Raw genomic sequence first — 16,861 nt, 5'->3', positions numbered from 1 at the left:
ATTTCCTCTTATTGTATCTGTGTAACTGACTAATTGATAAGGATGAAACAGATTATTAAATCAAAATATAAAACTAAATTTCAAAAGGAGATGATTTAGGAAGCTTTTGTAGTCATGGGATAATATCAATCATAAAAAGTTAAACATGCATTCAGTTGGATGATTTATTGGCAATTTATTTTAAATTTACAGAATTCACAAGTGTTGATTCAAAGGTTTTTAATAACGATGAAAGTTAGAAAAAGAATACAGAGGTTTAAAAAAAACGGAAACGAAACCTTAATGGTGGCATTGTCTCTTGTCTAGAATCCAGTATGGCTACTTTGTTATTATTTAGAAAAGAAAAATACAGGATTCAATTTGTGTGACACTCGAGGTTTTTCCGAACGATCACCTTGTAATATTTTGTGTATATATATATATTAGTAAATGAAAACGTGATTTTTACTTGATATGTGACGTATGTATGTATTATATATGTAAATATGAGAGCCGAAACCACGACCCGAGACCATGACTCGCAACCGGGCGGTTGCGAGTGGGTCACTCGGTTGCGAGTGGGCCTTTGGGCCGTAACCGGTTTGGGTCGAAACCCCCAAGCCCAACCCGAAACACCCTATGAATATATATCCCACCTCCTCCTCATTTCCTTCATTTGTTACACCAAACAAACACACACCTCTTCTATTTTCTCTCAACTAAAAACCCCAAGCCAACAACATCCAAACTCTTCCAAACTTTCGGTTCAAGCTCAAGGATCTCGGACAAGGAAACTCGGTCAAGACCAATTCGGACACTCCATCTTCTCGGTTCTCTTTTCTTTGTTTTCGGCTCCTCCTTTCATAACCGGTTAGTGTTATCTTTGTGTATCTTTTGTGTATAAGATTTATGTGGGTTAAATGAACTAGAAATATTATGCTTGGTTAGAAATACTATGCATGATTTTTAGGAAGATTGTGAAGTTTTGACTACGTGTGTTAAACCCTATGTATGATACTTGCTAACATGCTTAAATGGTTATGGAATAATGGTTTAAGGATGTTTAGGGCCAACCGAGTTATGTTAATGCCACTAAGTGTATGTTTTACTTGTTCTTGCATATTAATCTTGTTAGAAATAGGTGATTTTCGGTCCAAAATGTGTGATTATGTTGGCATGAAAACCCTAGAAAAACTATGAACTTGATGAACTTGTTGAAGATAGTTTGAAGATTTTAAAATGGTAATGTTTGATCTATTGTTGTATATGGTCAAAATTAGGAAAAGTGTTTGTAGAAACCCTATTGGCTGTTTCCAAATATGGGTCTGATTTCATATGTACAATTTGGACTGTCTTTTCTGCATCATCACGTGTATATGAAAGTGACAGATTACGACTCGCAACGACAGCATTCCGACTCGCAACGACAGCATTCCGACTCGCAACGACGGCATTACGACTCGAAACCACACGGTTGCGACTCGCAACCAAAGCATGACAAGTCGAAACCACGAGATTTCGACTCGAGACTACGACGGTTGCGACTCGCAACCAACACGTGACAACTCGAGACCACGATTGCGACTCGCAACCATAACGAGACAAGCCGAGACCACCTGGTTGCGACTCGAGACAAGCTGGTTGCGAGTGGGCTGTCCATTTTGGTTATTGGGCCATTCTGTGTTAACTTGGACTATCTGTTAAATGGACTATGTGATGCGGTTGACTGTTTAATTGTTTAGGCCGGCCCAATAACCCAATGACTGTTTACTTATATGCTTGATACGTGCCTATATGTGTTTTACGTGAATGCTTGTGCACCGAACCTGACCTATACCGGTAACCATGTTAGGACGTGGTGACCAACGTGATTGACAAGTAACCTAAACCTACCGAGCAACCCAAGGTGAGTTCACAACTTAAAAGCATGCGTCCCGGTGGTTTGGGACACGAGACTAACAACCCTATCCCCTGGTAAAAGGGGATACCATTTACATACTTTCCCTGGTTATTGGGAACACAAAACTTACTTTTCCTTCCCGGGTATTGGGAAACCTTTTGGTTAATTACTGTTTATACGGATTGCAACTAACGGCACTAAACGAAACTCTATCACTCAAGTCCCTACTACAAATACCGATTAGTCGCCGGGTTAGGCGAGCGGGTTATTAGTTGATAGCGCTATTTAGGTGTTTACCAGCCTCACACCGTGCCCTGGTTTGGGACGGTCGTGAACTAATGTACTCAGAAATCCGTCAATGATGATAGAACATTGACATCGGGGCATCCTGCGGATACGCAACGGTTACCTAGTGTTCGGTATTGGAAAAACAGTTTAGTCGCTAACTTTTGGGGTAGCTCCCCAGGGCATGTATAAACGGATAAATTAACCGGTGAAACAAAGTTTTTGGTAATTAAAACTGGACAACTAGTGAACTCACTCAGCATTATTGTTGACCCCTTACTGCATGCTTTGCAGGTAACCAGTGACGAAGGAGCTTGCAGCTTGGGAACGTGTAGTGTCTGTTCACCCTTGTGTTGGGTGATACCTTATTTTGAAACATGAACGTGTTTAACTACTACTTTATTTATGCTTCCGCTACTTAGTACTGTTTTGAACCAAAACTTAAAACTCTGAACTTAATATTTGCTAAGCTTATGATTAGTAAGTATTACTTTTGTTATCAACTTAAGTATTCAGTATAATTGGTGGCTGGATCCTGGTCGGTCACGCCCCCGAAGCGGGTGTTATCCGCAGGTGGATTTTGGGGGTGTGACAGATTGGTATCAGAGCCATTGGTTATAGTGAACTTGGTTTTAAAAAGGGGGAAAAATCTTTTTGGAGAAAACCAGACTATAACCCGTGACTCGCGACGACACTACACTCCAAGTGCAAGGCTCGACACATTTGACCTCATAGCTCGGACCAGTGTTTACTTGTTTGCTTTATGTTCCTGTTATGCTATACGTACTAGTGTGCCTAAACTAGATAGATACACCTCTCTCTTCTATCTCATTCTCGCTACACTACGACATCACACTCATACTATGTTTTCTGGTTATGAAGACAATGAGTGGACGCGGAAGAGGAAACATTAACATGACGCAGGCTCAGTTCACTAACCTGCTCAACACAGTGGCTGCGGCTTTTGCAGCTCACCCTATAGGTAAGCTCGTTGTTTTAGGATGTTTAGATCCTACCGCCACATCGACTTTTCGCCTCTAAACCTATACGCTTCGCTTCTCACGAATAGGTCAGCATGCACCTGCGCAACCACCAGTGTGTACTTTCAAAACTTTCATGGATTGCAAGCCTCTCCCTTTCAACGGCACGGAGGGTGCCATAGGTCTTCTGCATTGGATTGAGAAGATTGAAGCTGTTTTTGCTGTTTGTGAGTGTCCCCCTGCGAACTGGGTGAAGTTTGCTACTGCTACGCTTGAAGGAAGCGCGCTTTCTTGGTGGAAGGCGCAGATTCAGATGTTTGGGTTGGAAACTGCTAATGCTACTGCGTGGGAGGATTTCAAGGACATGATTAAGGATGAATACTGTCACCGGGATGACATCCACAAGCTTGAGAATGAGTACTACGAGCTCAAGATGGTTGGGTCGGAAATTGAAACTTACACCAAGTTGTCCAATGATTATGCTGCTCTTTGCCCAAACCTGTCCCGACCTATGTACCGAAGGATCGAACTGTATATCAAAGGTTTGGCTCCAGAGATTCGAAGCCATGTCACTACAGCCAACCACACTACCATTCAGCCGATTGTTCGACTTGCTCACAAACTTACTGATCAGGCCGTAGAAGAGGGCCGGTTGCCCAAAAGGATCAATGCTACCGTCGGAACTTCTAGTGACAACAAACGTAAGTGGGAAGGAAATCCAAGCAAGGATGCTAACCCCACTCAGGCCCCAGCACAGCAAAGGAAAACCGAAAACAACAAGGGCGCTCAACAACAGGGTGGCTATCGTGGAAACCACCCCAAGTGCAACAAGTGCAATCGACATCACAGCGGGCAGTGTGTGAAGGGTCAGTGTCAGCGATGTAACAAAATGGGGCATGAGGCCAAGGATTGCAGAAGTCAGTTCCCAGCTAGACAGAACCAGCAGCAACCCCAACAGCAACAGCAGCAGGGAAACAACCGGGCATGTTTTAAGTGTGGAGCTGAGGGGCACTTTAAGAAGGATTGCCCTGAACTGAATCAGAATCGCAACAATAATCAGGGAGCTGGGAACAACAACCAGAACAACAATGCTGGGAATGGTGCTAGAGGAAGGGCTTTCGTGATTGGAGCTGGTGAAGCAAGGAATGACCCCAATGTCGTGACGGGTAAGTTCCTACTCGATGATCGTTATGTTTCTGTGTTATTTGATTCCGGTGCCGATGCTAGTTATGTATCCCTACGTATTAGTAAGAAGCTTAAGCGTCCGCTTTCGTTACTAAGTTCTCCTCATATCGTCGAGTTAGCTAATGGAAGAAACATCGAAGCCTCACATGTTGTCAAAGGCTGCAAACTAGAGTTGTCTGGTCAGACATTTAGTATCGATCTTTTCCCTGTTACTCTTGGAAGCTTCGACGTCGTTATTGGTATGGATTGGTTATCCAAGCATCGCGCTGAGATCCTCTGTCAAGAGAAAGCAGTTCGTATTCCTCGCCGTTCTGGCAAACCCCTCATTGTACAAGGTGGCAAGGGTGGAGAAATCTCCGGCATTATCTCGTTCTTGAAGGCCCAGAAGTGTTTACGGAAAGGGCACACCGCTATCTTGGCACTTGTTACCAACACGCAGGAAAAGGAAAAGAGGATTGAAGACTTTCCAGTAGTACGCGACTATCCCGAGGTATTTCCTGAGGAATTACCTGGACTCCCTCCCCATCGTCAGGTCGAATTCCAAATCGAGCTAGCTCCCGGAGCAGCGCCTATAGCTCGTGCGCCTTATCGACTAGCCCCCGCAGAATTGAAGGAACTCTCGACGCAACTACAAGAACTATTGGATAAAGGATTTATCCGCCCTAGTTCATCACCCTGGGGAGCACCGGTACTCTTTGTTAAGAAGAAGGATGGCACGTTCCGAATGTGCATAGACTATCGTGAGTTGAACAAGGTTACCATCAAGAATCGTTACCCTCTCCCTCGAATCGACGATTTGTTTGATCAACTGCAAGGATCGAGCTACTACTCTAAGATTGACCTGCGATCAGGCTACCATCAGTTAAGGGTCCGTAACGAAGACATCTCCAAAACTGCATTCAGAACTCGTTATGGTCATTATGAATTCCTCGTTATGCCCTTCGGAATGACCAACGCCCCTGCAGTGTTCATGGATCTTATGAACCGAGTATGCAAACCCTACCTCGACAAGTTCGTGATTGTGTTTATAGACGACATCTTGATCTACTCGAAAAGTCAGGAAGAGCATGAACAACACCTACGCCTTATCCTCGAACTCCTTCGCAATGAGCAACTGTATGCCAAGTTCTCGAAATGCGACTTCTGGCTTCGAGAAGTCCATTTCCTTGGGCACGTGGTTAACAAGGACGGAATCCACGTCGACCCTGCAAAGATCGACTCTATAAAGAATTGGCCTACCCCTAAGACTCCCACTGAAGTTCGCCAATTCTTAGGATTGGCAGGTTACTACCGCAGATTTATTCAGGGATTCTCTAAGATTGCACAACCTCTCACGACACTCACTCAGAAAGGCGTCACCTACAAGTGGAATGAAGCACAGGAATCTGCTTTTCAGAGGCTTAAGGATAACCTCTGCAGTGCTCCAATTCTCTCGTTACCTGAAGGAACGGACGACTTTGTGGTTTACTGTGATGCGTCTATTCATGGGCTCGGTTGCGTGTTGATGCAACGCGAGAAAGTCATTGCTTACGCATCCCGACAACTTAAGACACATGAAAGGAACTACACAACGCATGATTTGGAACTGGGAGCGGTAATATTTGCGCTTAAGATATGGAGACATTACCTGTACGGTACCAAGTGCACCATTTACACCGATCACAGGAGTCTCGAGCATATCTTCAAGCAGAAGGAGTTAAACATGCGACAACGTCGATGGGTCGAACTTCTGAATGATTATGAATGCGCCATCAAGTACCATCCGGGCAAGGCCAATGTCGTGGCAGACGCCCTCAGCCGAAAGGACACTATACCACGGCGCGTGCGAGCATTACAACTTACCATCCAGTCTAGTCTCCCTACCCAGATTCGAAATGCTCAGATTGAAGCTCTGAAACCGGAAAACATCAGGGCTGAGTCCCTGCGAGGATCAAGACAACAGCTAGAACAGAAAGAGGACGGCGCCTACTATGTGGCAGGGCGCATTTGGGTCCCACTTTACGGAGATCTACGAGAGCTTGTGATGGACGAAGCCCATAAGTCCCGTTATTCAGTACATCCTGGTGCAGATAAGATGTACCACGACTTGAAAACCACATACTGGTGGCCTGGCATGAAAGCCCACATAGCAGCCTATGTTGGCAAATGTTTGACCTGTGCAAGAGTCAAGATCGAGTATCAGAAACCAGCAGGCCTACTACAGCAACCCGAAATCCCGAAATGGAAATGGGAACAGATTTCCATGGATTTTGTTACAGGGCTACCTAGATCTCAACGCGGGAATGATACTATTTGGGTGATAGTAGATCGTTTGACTAAGTCTGCACACTTTCTGGCCATTAAGGAAACAGACAAGTTTTCTACCTTGGCAGAAATCTATTTAAAGGAAGTAGTCTCCAGGCACGGGGTGCCAACTTCTATTATTTCCGATCGAGACGCTCGTTTTACTTCCGAATTGTGGCAAGCTATGCACAAATCCTTTGGCTCACGTTTGGACATGAGCACCGCTTATCATCCGCAAACGGATGGGCAGTCTGAACGCACCATCCAAACCCTGGAAGACATGCTTAGAGCATGTGTGATCGATTTTGGCAAGAACTGGGAGAAGCATCTACCGTTGGTGGAATTCTCCTACAACAACAGCTACCACACTAGTATTCAGGCGGCACCTTTTGAGGCATTGTACGGTCGTAAATGCCGATCACCTCTTTGCTGGGCGGAAATAGGTGACAGTCAACTCACAGGCCCAGAACTAGTGGTAGACACAACAGAAAAGATTTCCCAGATCAGTCAACGCATGGCGGCAGCTCGTGACCGTCAGAAAAGCTACGCTGACAAGCGTAAGAGACCGTTAGAATTCCAGGTCGGGGACCGGGTTCTACTTAAAGTCTCACCCTGGAAGGGTGTGGTCCGTTTCGGTAAACGGGGCAAGCTGAATCCAAGATATGTTGGACCATTCGAAATTACCGAGAAGATCGGTAAGGTTGCTTATAGATTAAACCTGCCTGCAGAGCTGAGTGCAGTGCACAACGTTTTTCACGTATCTAACCTGAAGAAGTGTTTGTCGGATGAGACACTTGTAATTCCTTTTAAGGAACTGACGATTGATGAACAGCTACACTTTACTGAGGAACCGATTGAGATCATGGATCGAGAAATCAAAACCCTCAAACGTAGCCAGATACCCCTTGTGCGAGTTCGTTGGAACTCACGGCGCGGCCCAGAGTTTACCTGGGAGCGGGAGGACCAGATGAAGTCCAAGTATCCCCAGTTATTCCCAAACGAAAATCCCAGCACTAAAGCTACAACCGAATTTCGGGACGAAATTCCAAACTAACGGGGGGATGATGTGACACCCCGTTGAAACACGCTAGCTTGGCAGTGGCTGCTTCAACTTTCGGGACGAAAGTTCTTAAAACTTGGGGATAATGTGACACTCGAGGTTTTTCCGAACGATCACCTTGTAATATTTTGTGTATATATATATATTAGTAAATGAAAACGTGATTTTTACTTGATATGTGACGTATGTATGTATTATATATGTAAATATGAGAGCCGAAACCACGACCCGAGACCATGACTCGCAACCGGGCGGTTGCGAGTGGGTCACTCGGTTGCGAGTGGGCCTTTGGGCCGTAACCGGTTTGGGTCGAAACCCCCAAGCCCAACCCGAAACACCCTATGAATATATATCCCACCTCCTCCTCATTTCCTTCATTTGTTACACCAAACAAACACACACCTCTTCTATTTTCTCTCAACTAAAAACCCCAAGCCAACAACATCCAAACTCTTCCAAACTTTCGGTTCAAGCTCAAGGATCTCGGACAAGGAAACTCGGTCAAGACCAATTCGGACACTCCATCTTCTCGGTTCTCTTTTCTTTGTTTTCGGCTCCTCCTTTCATAACCGGTTAGTGTTATCTTTGTGTATCTTTTGTGTATAAGATTTATGTGGGTTAAATGAACTAGAAATATTATGCTTGGTTAGAAATACTATGCATGATTTTTAGGAAGATTGTGAAGTTTTGACTACGTGTGTTAAACCCTATGTATGATACTTGCTAACATGCTTAAATGGTTATGGAATAATGGTTTAAGGATGTTTAGGGCCAACCGAGTTATGTTAATGCCACTAAGTGTATGTTTTACTTGTTCTTGCATATTAATCTTGTTAGAAATAGGTGATTTTCGGTCCAAAATGTGTGATTATGTTGGCATGAAAACCCTAGAAAAACTATGAACTTGATGAACTTGTTGAAGATAGTTTGAAGATTTTAAAATGGTAATGTTTGATCTATTGTTGTATATGGTCAAAATTAGGAAAAGTGTTTGTAGAAACCCTATTGGCTGTTTCCAAATATGGGTCTGATTTCATATGTACAATTTGGACTGTCTTTTCTGCATCATCACGTGTATATGAAAGTGACAGATTACGACTCGCAACGACAGCATTCCGACTCGCAACGACAGCATTCCGACTCGCAACGACGGCATTACGACTCGAAACCACACGGTTGCGACTCGCAACCAAAGCATGACAAGTCGAAACCACGAGATTTCGACTCGAGACTACGACGGTTGCGACTCGCAACCAACACGTGACAACTCGAGACCACGATTGCGACTCGCAACCATAACGAGACAAGCCGAGACCACCTGGTTGCGACTCGAGACAAGCTGGTTGCGAGTGGGCTGTCCATTTTGGTTATTGGGCCATTCTGTGTTAACTTGGACTATCTGTTAAATGGACTATGTGATGCGGTTGACTGTTTAATTGTTTAGGCCGGCCCAATAACCCAATGACTGTTTACTTATATGCTTGATACGTGCCTATATGTGTTTTACGTGAATGCTTGTGCACCGAACCTGACCTATACCGGTAACCATGTTAGGACGTGGTGACCAACGTGATTGACAAGTAACCTAAACCTACCGAGCAACCCAAGGTGAGTTCACAACTTAAAAGCATGCGTCCCGGTGGTTTGGGACACGAGACTAACAACCCTATCCCCTGGTAAAAGGGGATACCATTTACATACTTTCCCTGGTTATTGGGAACACAAAACTTACTTTTCCTTCCCGGGTATTGGGAAACCTTTTGGTTAATTACTGTTTATACGGATTGCAACTAACGGCACTAAACGAAACTCTATCACTCAAGTCCCTACTACAAATACCGATTAGTCGCCGGGTTAGGCGAGCGGGTTATTAGTTGATAGCGCTATTTAGGTGTTTACCAGCCTCACACCGTGCCCTGGTTTGGGACGGTCGTGAACTAATGTACTCAGAAATCCGTCAATGATGATAGAACATTGACATCGGGGCATCCTGCGGATACGCAACGGTTACCTAGTGTTCGGTATTGGAAAAACAGTTTAGTCGCTAACTTTTGGGGTAGCTCCCCAGGGCATGTATAAACGGATAAATTAACCGGTGAAACAAAGTTTTTGGTAATTAAAACTGGACAACTAGTGAACTCACTCAGCATTATTGTTGACCCCTTACTGCATGCTTTGCAGGTAACCAGTGACGAAGGAGCTTGCAGCTTGGGAACGTGTAGTGTCTGTTCACCCTTGTGTTGGGTGATACCTTATTTTGAAACATGAACGTGTTTAACTACTACTTTATTTATGCTTCCGCTACTTAGTACTGTTTTGAACCAAAACTTAAAACTCTGAACTTAATATTTGCTAAGCTTATGATTAGTAAGTATTACTTTTGTTATCAACTTAAGTATTCAGTATAATTGGTGGCTGGATCCTGGTCGGTCACGCCCCCGAAGCGGGTGTTATCCGCAGGTGGATTTTGGGGGTGTGACAATTTGTATAGAGTTTTTGATAAGTATGAGTTATATGATTTAATTATCCGTTGAATTATTTAAAAACTTAAAGTAGATGCAATTTAAAAAAATATAAAATAAAAGATTCGATTGTATTTATTTGAAAACTTCAAGGGGGTGGTACAATCAGTAAAAATAAAAGAAATGGGAATGCATTTAGCAACACTCTGTTTGATATTCAAATTTGAACTCTTAAATTAAATGTGTCTTGAAACTTTTTAAATTAGATTTTACGAGAAGTTTGTAAACTTGTTTAATAATTTCATTATCCAGATTAAAAACTTAGGTTAAAGTTAGTTTTTCAATATATGATTTATTAATCCATATTTTGTAAAATAATGTCATTCTTTTAGTATTGATGATGACAACAAAGCGTATACAAAATCATCAGAGCCGTCTCTGAGAACTCTCAAAAATTTAAGGCCTCGGTCGACAAAAAAAAAATTGAGTCCAAAATTGTGGTTAAAAGGAAATAAATTAAAAAATTTAAATCTTGGTGATGGTGCCAAGACTTAAACTTGAGACCTCCACAATATTTGAAGATGATTTTTTCCATTCGACTACCAACACTTTTTTACATAACTAATGAATGCATATACTAAATATATAATTTAACATATATATAAAATCTCATAAAAACTTTTCGGGCCCTTTGAAAATTTGAGTCTTAAACAACGACACGAGTTAACCGGCCCAAGAGTCAGCCCTGAAAATCAGTCTATTTAAAATTGGTCAACTGTTAAAACATAAAAAGACAAACATGCTACAACACAAGATCAATGGTTAAGGGAGAGTTTTGGTGTTCTAAGGGACCCAAGTTCGATTCCTGCCCTCCCCATTATTTTCTTCGGCACCTGGTGATGATGGGAGACTAGGCGAATAGGTGGAGATCGCTAGTTCGATCCTTGAACTGAGCGGGTTTACCTCACCGCAGTGTCGTGCCTTCGGGCGAGTGTTCACGGGCTTCGGCCCTAGGTGAGGGTTTTCCCCGGTTCGGAAGCGAATGTATCCCGATGTGGTGAATTTCTCCAGTAGCCCGTTTGAAGGATTCGTTGGCCGTTCAAAAAAAAAATATTAAAAACAAAACAAAATATACAACGTGTGAAAATGATTAAATAATTAATAGAAGACATGAAAATGACTCGATAAATAAAGATCAGTCACTTAATTTTTTTATAAAGATCATATCGTTTTCTATACGAACAAACGAATTTATAAAATTTAAGGAGCTTTTATCAAAATTCAGAGTTTTCATGAGATGCTTAATCAAAGAAATAGTTTTGTTGTGGAATATTCTATAAGAAGATTGTTGCAACACAAACTCACATTAACAAACACATACTAAAATATTTAGCTAAACATCTTTAACCTTCATAAATAATTTAACCAATTATTTAAAAAAAAAAAAGCTCACCAAATTGAGGTTGGTTAAATGATGTATTTCTAAAGTGACTAGTTGATTTTCCACCCGCGTGTTGCGGCGGGGACCTAATGTTTGCAAAACGTGTGTCGGCAACGGCAATCAGATATCAAATATCAAAACATAAATAAAAATGATGTGATAACGATAGTCACTTCGTCCTAAAAAAGCGATTTTAAATAATCTAATATATAATAATAGGACCACACGTCCTACACGTTGGAAATTCGGTTGTTTTCAGTTTAGTTATTACGGTGCTAACACGTTAAAATAGGATGAGCTCGGTACCGGTAACGGCACCGAAAATGCTCGGTACCATACGGTACGGTATTTGAAGGTAAAAATCAGTAAATACAAGTATGGTGCTATGCCGGTGTCGAATCGAAAGTAACAATTCTGAAAACGCCAAAAGGTGGGTACCAAATTGGTACCGGAAGTGATTGGCATAGTAAATTGATACTGATACGATACCAGTTTGATTACAGTATTTGATATGATTTGCCCATCAATAATCTAAATATCCAAGTTAATTTTACATGCTACAATTCATTCATGATAGAAAAAGACAAAAAAGAAAACAAAATAAGTTGTTTTGTATATAAAACCTCATTCAAACGAAATACAGTTTACTTACAGTGTGTATGAAAAGTAATCTAAACGGTGCATTTACTTGCGTTGCTACGTTGCTACAAGATTTGATGAGCTCGGTACTAACTGGTACCAAAAATACCGTTACTGAAAATCCCAAAAAGTGGGTACCGGTACCGAATATATCTGGTACGGTACGGTTCGGTACCAGTCGGTACTGGTACGGTACCGGTATTTGAGGGTAAAAACTGGTGAATACCGGTGCCGAACCGATACCGAAAATGTCAAAAGTTGATACCATTCAGTACCGAAAATATACCTGGTTTGGTAAATTTGATACCGGTACCCGATACCATTTGCTCACCCCCTTGATGATGTTACTATTCATTGTGTTGTGCATGAAAAGTAATCTAAACGGTGCAATTACTTGTGTTGCTACATGATTTGATGAGCTTGGTACTAACCGTTACTGAAAATCCCCAAAAGTGGATATCCGTACCGAATATACCTGACACGGTACGGTTCGGTACCGGTCGGTACTAATAAGGTACCGGTATTTGAGGGTAAAAAGCGGTGCCAAACCGATACCGAAAATGTCAAAAGTCGGTACCAAGAATATACCCGGTTTGATAAATTTGATACCGGTACCGGTACCCGATACCATTTGCTAATCCCCTTGATTGCTAAGATCTTGTGGATGTTTAGCTCGCACACTAACTCGCACTTCTCCTCTTGGTACCGGTATCGGGTACTGGTACCGGTATCAAAATTTACCTCGCACACTAACTCGCACTTCTCCTCTTGGTGTTGGGGCTTGCTAAAGAGAGTAAACATCACTTAAAAATTTGTGAACATGATTTTTTTTTTCATTTCAATGGGTGTGCCGTATTGAAGACGGAGATGTGTTCCATTTATTTTTAAAAACAAAATAACACCAAAAATCGTGATGAAAGTATGATCGATTGTGGTTTTGATCTACGACCAACCATGGATGTTTATAAAGTTTTCCTTTTGTTTTCTAGGTGTTGTGGGTGTGTCATAAAACCCAAAACTTGATTTATCGCACTTTCAGTGACAACTTCTAGTTCACCTATATATTAAAATTTGAACACAATGAACAGTAACATGATTAAGGGGATTAGCAAATGGTATCGGGTACCGGTATCGGTATCAAGTTTATCAAAACGGGTATATTCTCGGTACCGACTTTTGACATTTTCGGTATCGGTTCGGCACCGGTATTCACCGGTTTTAACCCTCAAATACCTGTACCGTATCAGTACCGGTTGGTACCGAACCATACCGTGGTAGGTATATTCGGTACCGGTACCCACTTTTGGGGATTTTCGGTACCGGTACCCACTTCTGAATAATGCCACGTCCTTTTACGTATCTAATCTCCTAGATGGCTGCACTACGGAGAAGCTTTGGGCGGCTTTTGAACATTTTGAAAATTTGGAGGATTCGTTTGTTCCCTTCAAACGGGATGGAGCTAGGAATAAATTTGGATTTCTTAGATTCTCAGACATTGTTTGTTCAGATGAGTGGATTGAGAAACTAAAAAAGGTTAGTATCGGAGGGGCCATTCTGGGAGTAAAGCTGGCAAAATTTAAGAGGGATGGGAGCAAGGCTTTTCAGGGGGCCGCTAGGGGTAAAGGGTCGGTTTTTAATCGGCTGAATGAACCCAATATTCCTTATCCTGATAAGCGGGTGGATCCTCCTATCTCTTCATTTCCTCAGCACATGAATCGATCGTATAGCAATGTTGTGGCAGGTAGTAGTGGTGATTATCTGAACAAAAATAATATCATCCTCCCACCTATGAATACTGAAGCTAGAAAAAGTTGGATTTTTAAGTCATTAATTGGGGAGGTAAGGGAATTGGAGTTCCTCGATAGAATGGAGGAATTTGTTGAGGAGATGTAGCTTGATGGCATAGTTCTTAAGTATTTGGGGGGGATTAAAGGTTCTGATGACGTTTCCGACAAGTGAGGATGCCAGTGGTTTCCTTGAAAACTATAGAGAACAGTGGACTGCCTGGTTGACAAAGTTGGAGATTTGGGATGGTAGTTTTAACAAGATGGAAAGGATTGCGTGGATTCGTGTCACAGGCGTCCCAATCAGCTTATGGGATAGACACGTCTTCAACCGAATCGGGGAAAGATGTGGGAAAATTGTTATTAATTCTGATGTGTCATCGCTTGATTCAGACCTCTCGTCAGGAAAATTGGCAATCCTGGTCGATACCGGCGAGAAAATATGTTCAGAATTAAATTTATCTAGTGGGGGTCAGTCGGTGAAAATTTGGGTTAATGAATATGATAACTTATGGGCTCCAACAATGCCGGAACCCAGACCCAAGCTGGAGATTCCGACGTCTCCGACGCTAAAATCTAAAGTGGTGGTGCCGGAATCTGTGGAGGAGGAGGAATCGTCTCGGCCGGAAGCTGAAGGGGTGGAGTTTATTCCCCGAGAAGAAGTTGCATGGAGGGAGGATGAGGTAGAGAACAACTTTTTGACCACAGTTCCCAAGACAATAATGGCGGCAGATCTTCTTATTGTGAAAAAGGGGCTAGGGTCCCACAGGTCAATGAGAAGGCAACCCATGGTGGGCCTGATTGTGTGGCAGATATCTCCGTGGCCCAGTGTGAGTTGAGCCCAGTTCAGAGCTCTTCTATTAGGCCCGGTATTCAATTAAAGTCCAAAGTCTGCTTTCCTGAACCTTCTACACCCAACTGTGAATTAGGATCTGATCCTTTTAGCCTGGATGATTTAATTCGCCAAAATGCCAGGGAAGATAGACGTGAGAAATTGAATAGAATACTGAAGGAAAGAGGCAACAGGGAGACTGGGGATGAGGAAGCGGATGGTGAGGAAGAGGGCGAAGAGGAGGACGATGATTCGTCTTTTGAGTTTGAAGTGGACCAAACAATGGAGTATGGTGAAGGTCTTGGAATCGGTATGGGTGGCTTTGATAACCAGGTTAGAAAATTGGTTCAGGGGGAAAGGGGGCTTGATTCGTCTAAATGAATTTTATGACGCTAAATGTTGGGGGGGGGGGGGGGGGTTACTGGTCTTGAGAAATCTGTCTGGGTGAAGAGGTTAAAGTGGGAAAATAAGATTTCTTTTTTAGCTATTCAAGAGACTCATCAAGCGGGTCTCCCGGAGTCGTTCTGGGATTGGTTTTGGGATAAATCCCCGATGGCGGCTGTCTCTGTTGACGCGGAAGGTAGATCGGGTGGTCTGGTGTCTATTTGGGACCCAGAATTATTTAAAGTCGATAGTGTTTTTAAATATCAAAGGTTTGTGGTGGTCTCCGGAGTGTTGGCGGGGGACGAAGAAAGACTCAATGTTATTAATTTGTATGCTCCCAATGATTGCTCGGAACGGGCAGCTTTTTGGATCAGGATTGGTGATCTTAGAGAGCAGCTGGTAGGTAAATGTGTGATAGTAGGCGATTGCAACAGTGTTCGACACGAGGAGGAAAGGTAAAACTCTAATTTTGATAGCAATGCGGCCGTTTCCTTCAACAGTTTTATAGATAGATCGGGGCTTTTAGAGTATGGGATGACTGAGGGAAAGTACACATATATCTCTGGTAACGAGGAATTAAAAATGAGCAAGCTAGATCGTTTTCTTGTCTGCCATATTTTCATGAGCCGGTGGCCAGGCGCTAAACTTGAAGTCCTAAAAATAGGTCCCTCGGATCACTGCCCAGTGGTGCTTATTTGTGATAATCTGGATTTCGGCCCGATCCCCTTCAAGTTTTTTAACAGCTGGACCGAGTTTAAAAAGGTGGAGATGATAGTTAGGTCATGCGTAGAGGAGAGTGTTGTAACTGGTAAAGCTGATCTATCTTTAGCGTTGCTTCTTAAAAAGATCAAAAGTGGGCTAAAGAAATGGCGGGGAGAGGTGAGATACAAAGAGGAAAAAGAAGTTCTTAACTTAAGTAAGATTGCTGAAGAAATAGAAAAGAAAGCGGATAGTGGTGTTTTAAGCAAAGATGAAAAAAAGTTGAGGGTTGAGACCAGGAAAAAAATCGTTCTCTTGGAAAAAAAAAAGAAGTGTCAAGATTTACACCAAAAGGCAAGAGTTAATTGGATTAAAGATGGAGACGAGAATTCCGCATACTTCCACGGGGTTATCAATGTGAATAAATCCAGGAACAGGATTAATGGGTTATCCTTTAATGGGGTTTGGATTATGGAGCCAAATTTATTAAAAGAAGAAATTTGGAAATGGTTCAAAAAACAGTTTGCTGAACCAATGCGGAGAAGACCGGATTTTGATGGATCCGGGCTGCCGAAAATCAGTAATTTAAGGGCATGTGAGTTGACGGGGATGTTTTCTGAAGAGGAAGTGAAAAAAGCCATTTGGGGGTGTAATGATGGGAAAGCTCCGGGCCCTGATGGGTTCTATATGAAATTCTTTAAGAAATACTGGGAGTTTTTAAAACCGCGGTTATGAGGATGTTCAGCGAATTTCATGTCACTGGCAATTTAAGCTTAGGATGCAATGCCTCTTTTGTTGCTCTTATTCCTAAAGTTCCGGATCGCCAATATATTGCTGATTTTAGACCAATTTCTTTGGTTGGGTCCTTGTATAAAATGATCGCGAAAGTTCTCGCTCTCAGATTGAGAAAATGCCCGAGTGAGATTATTGCTCCTACACAGTCGGCGT

General features: G+C 42.5%; 1 protein-coding gene across 1 annotated transcript; it reads left to right on the top strand.

Annotated features, from left to right (window-relative positions):
- Positions 1-15,382: 15,382 nt before the first annotated feature.
- Positions 15,383-16,648, top strand: LOC110900780. The gene is made up of 2 exons (XM_022147646.1): positions 15,383-15,669; positions 15,715-16,648. The coding sequence occupies exons 1-2, from the start codon at positions 15,383-15,385 to the stop codon at positions 16,646-16,648; spliced, it is 1,221 nt and encodes a 406-aa protein (XP_022003338.1).
- Positions 16,649-16,861: the final 213 nt, after the last annotated feature.

This window comes from Helianthus annuus, chromosome 16 (assembly GCF_002127325.2).
Source record: "Helianthus annuus cultivar XRQ/B chromosome 16, HanXRQr2.0-SUNRISE, whole genome shotgun sequence".
Taxonomy (NCBI): domain Eukaryota; kingdom Viridiplantae; phylum Streptophyta; class Magnoliopsida; order Asterales; family Asteraceae; genus Helianthus; species Helianthus annuus.
This window is presented reverse-complemented; position numbering and strand designations above follow the sequence as displayed.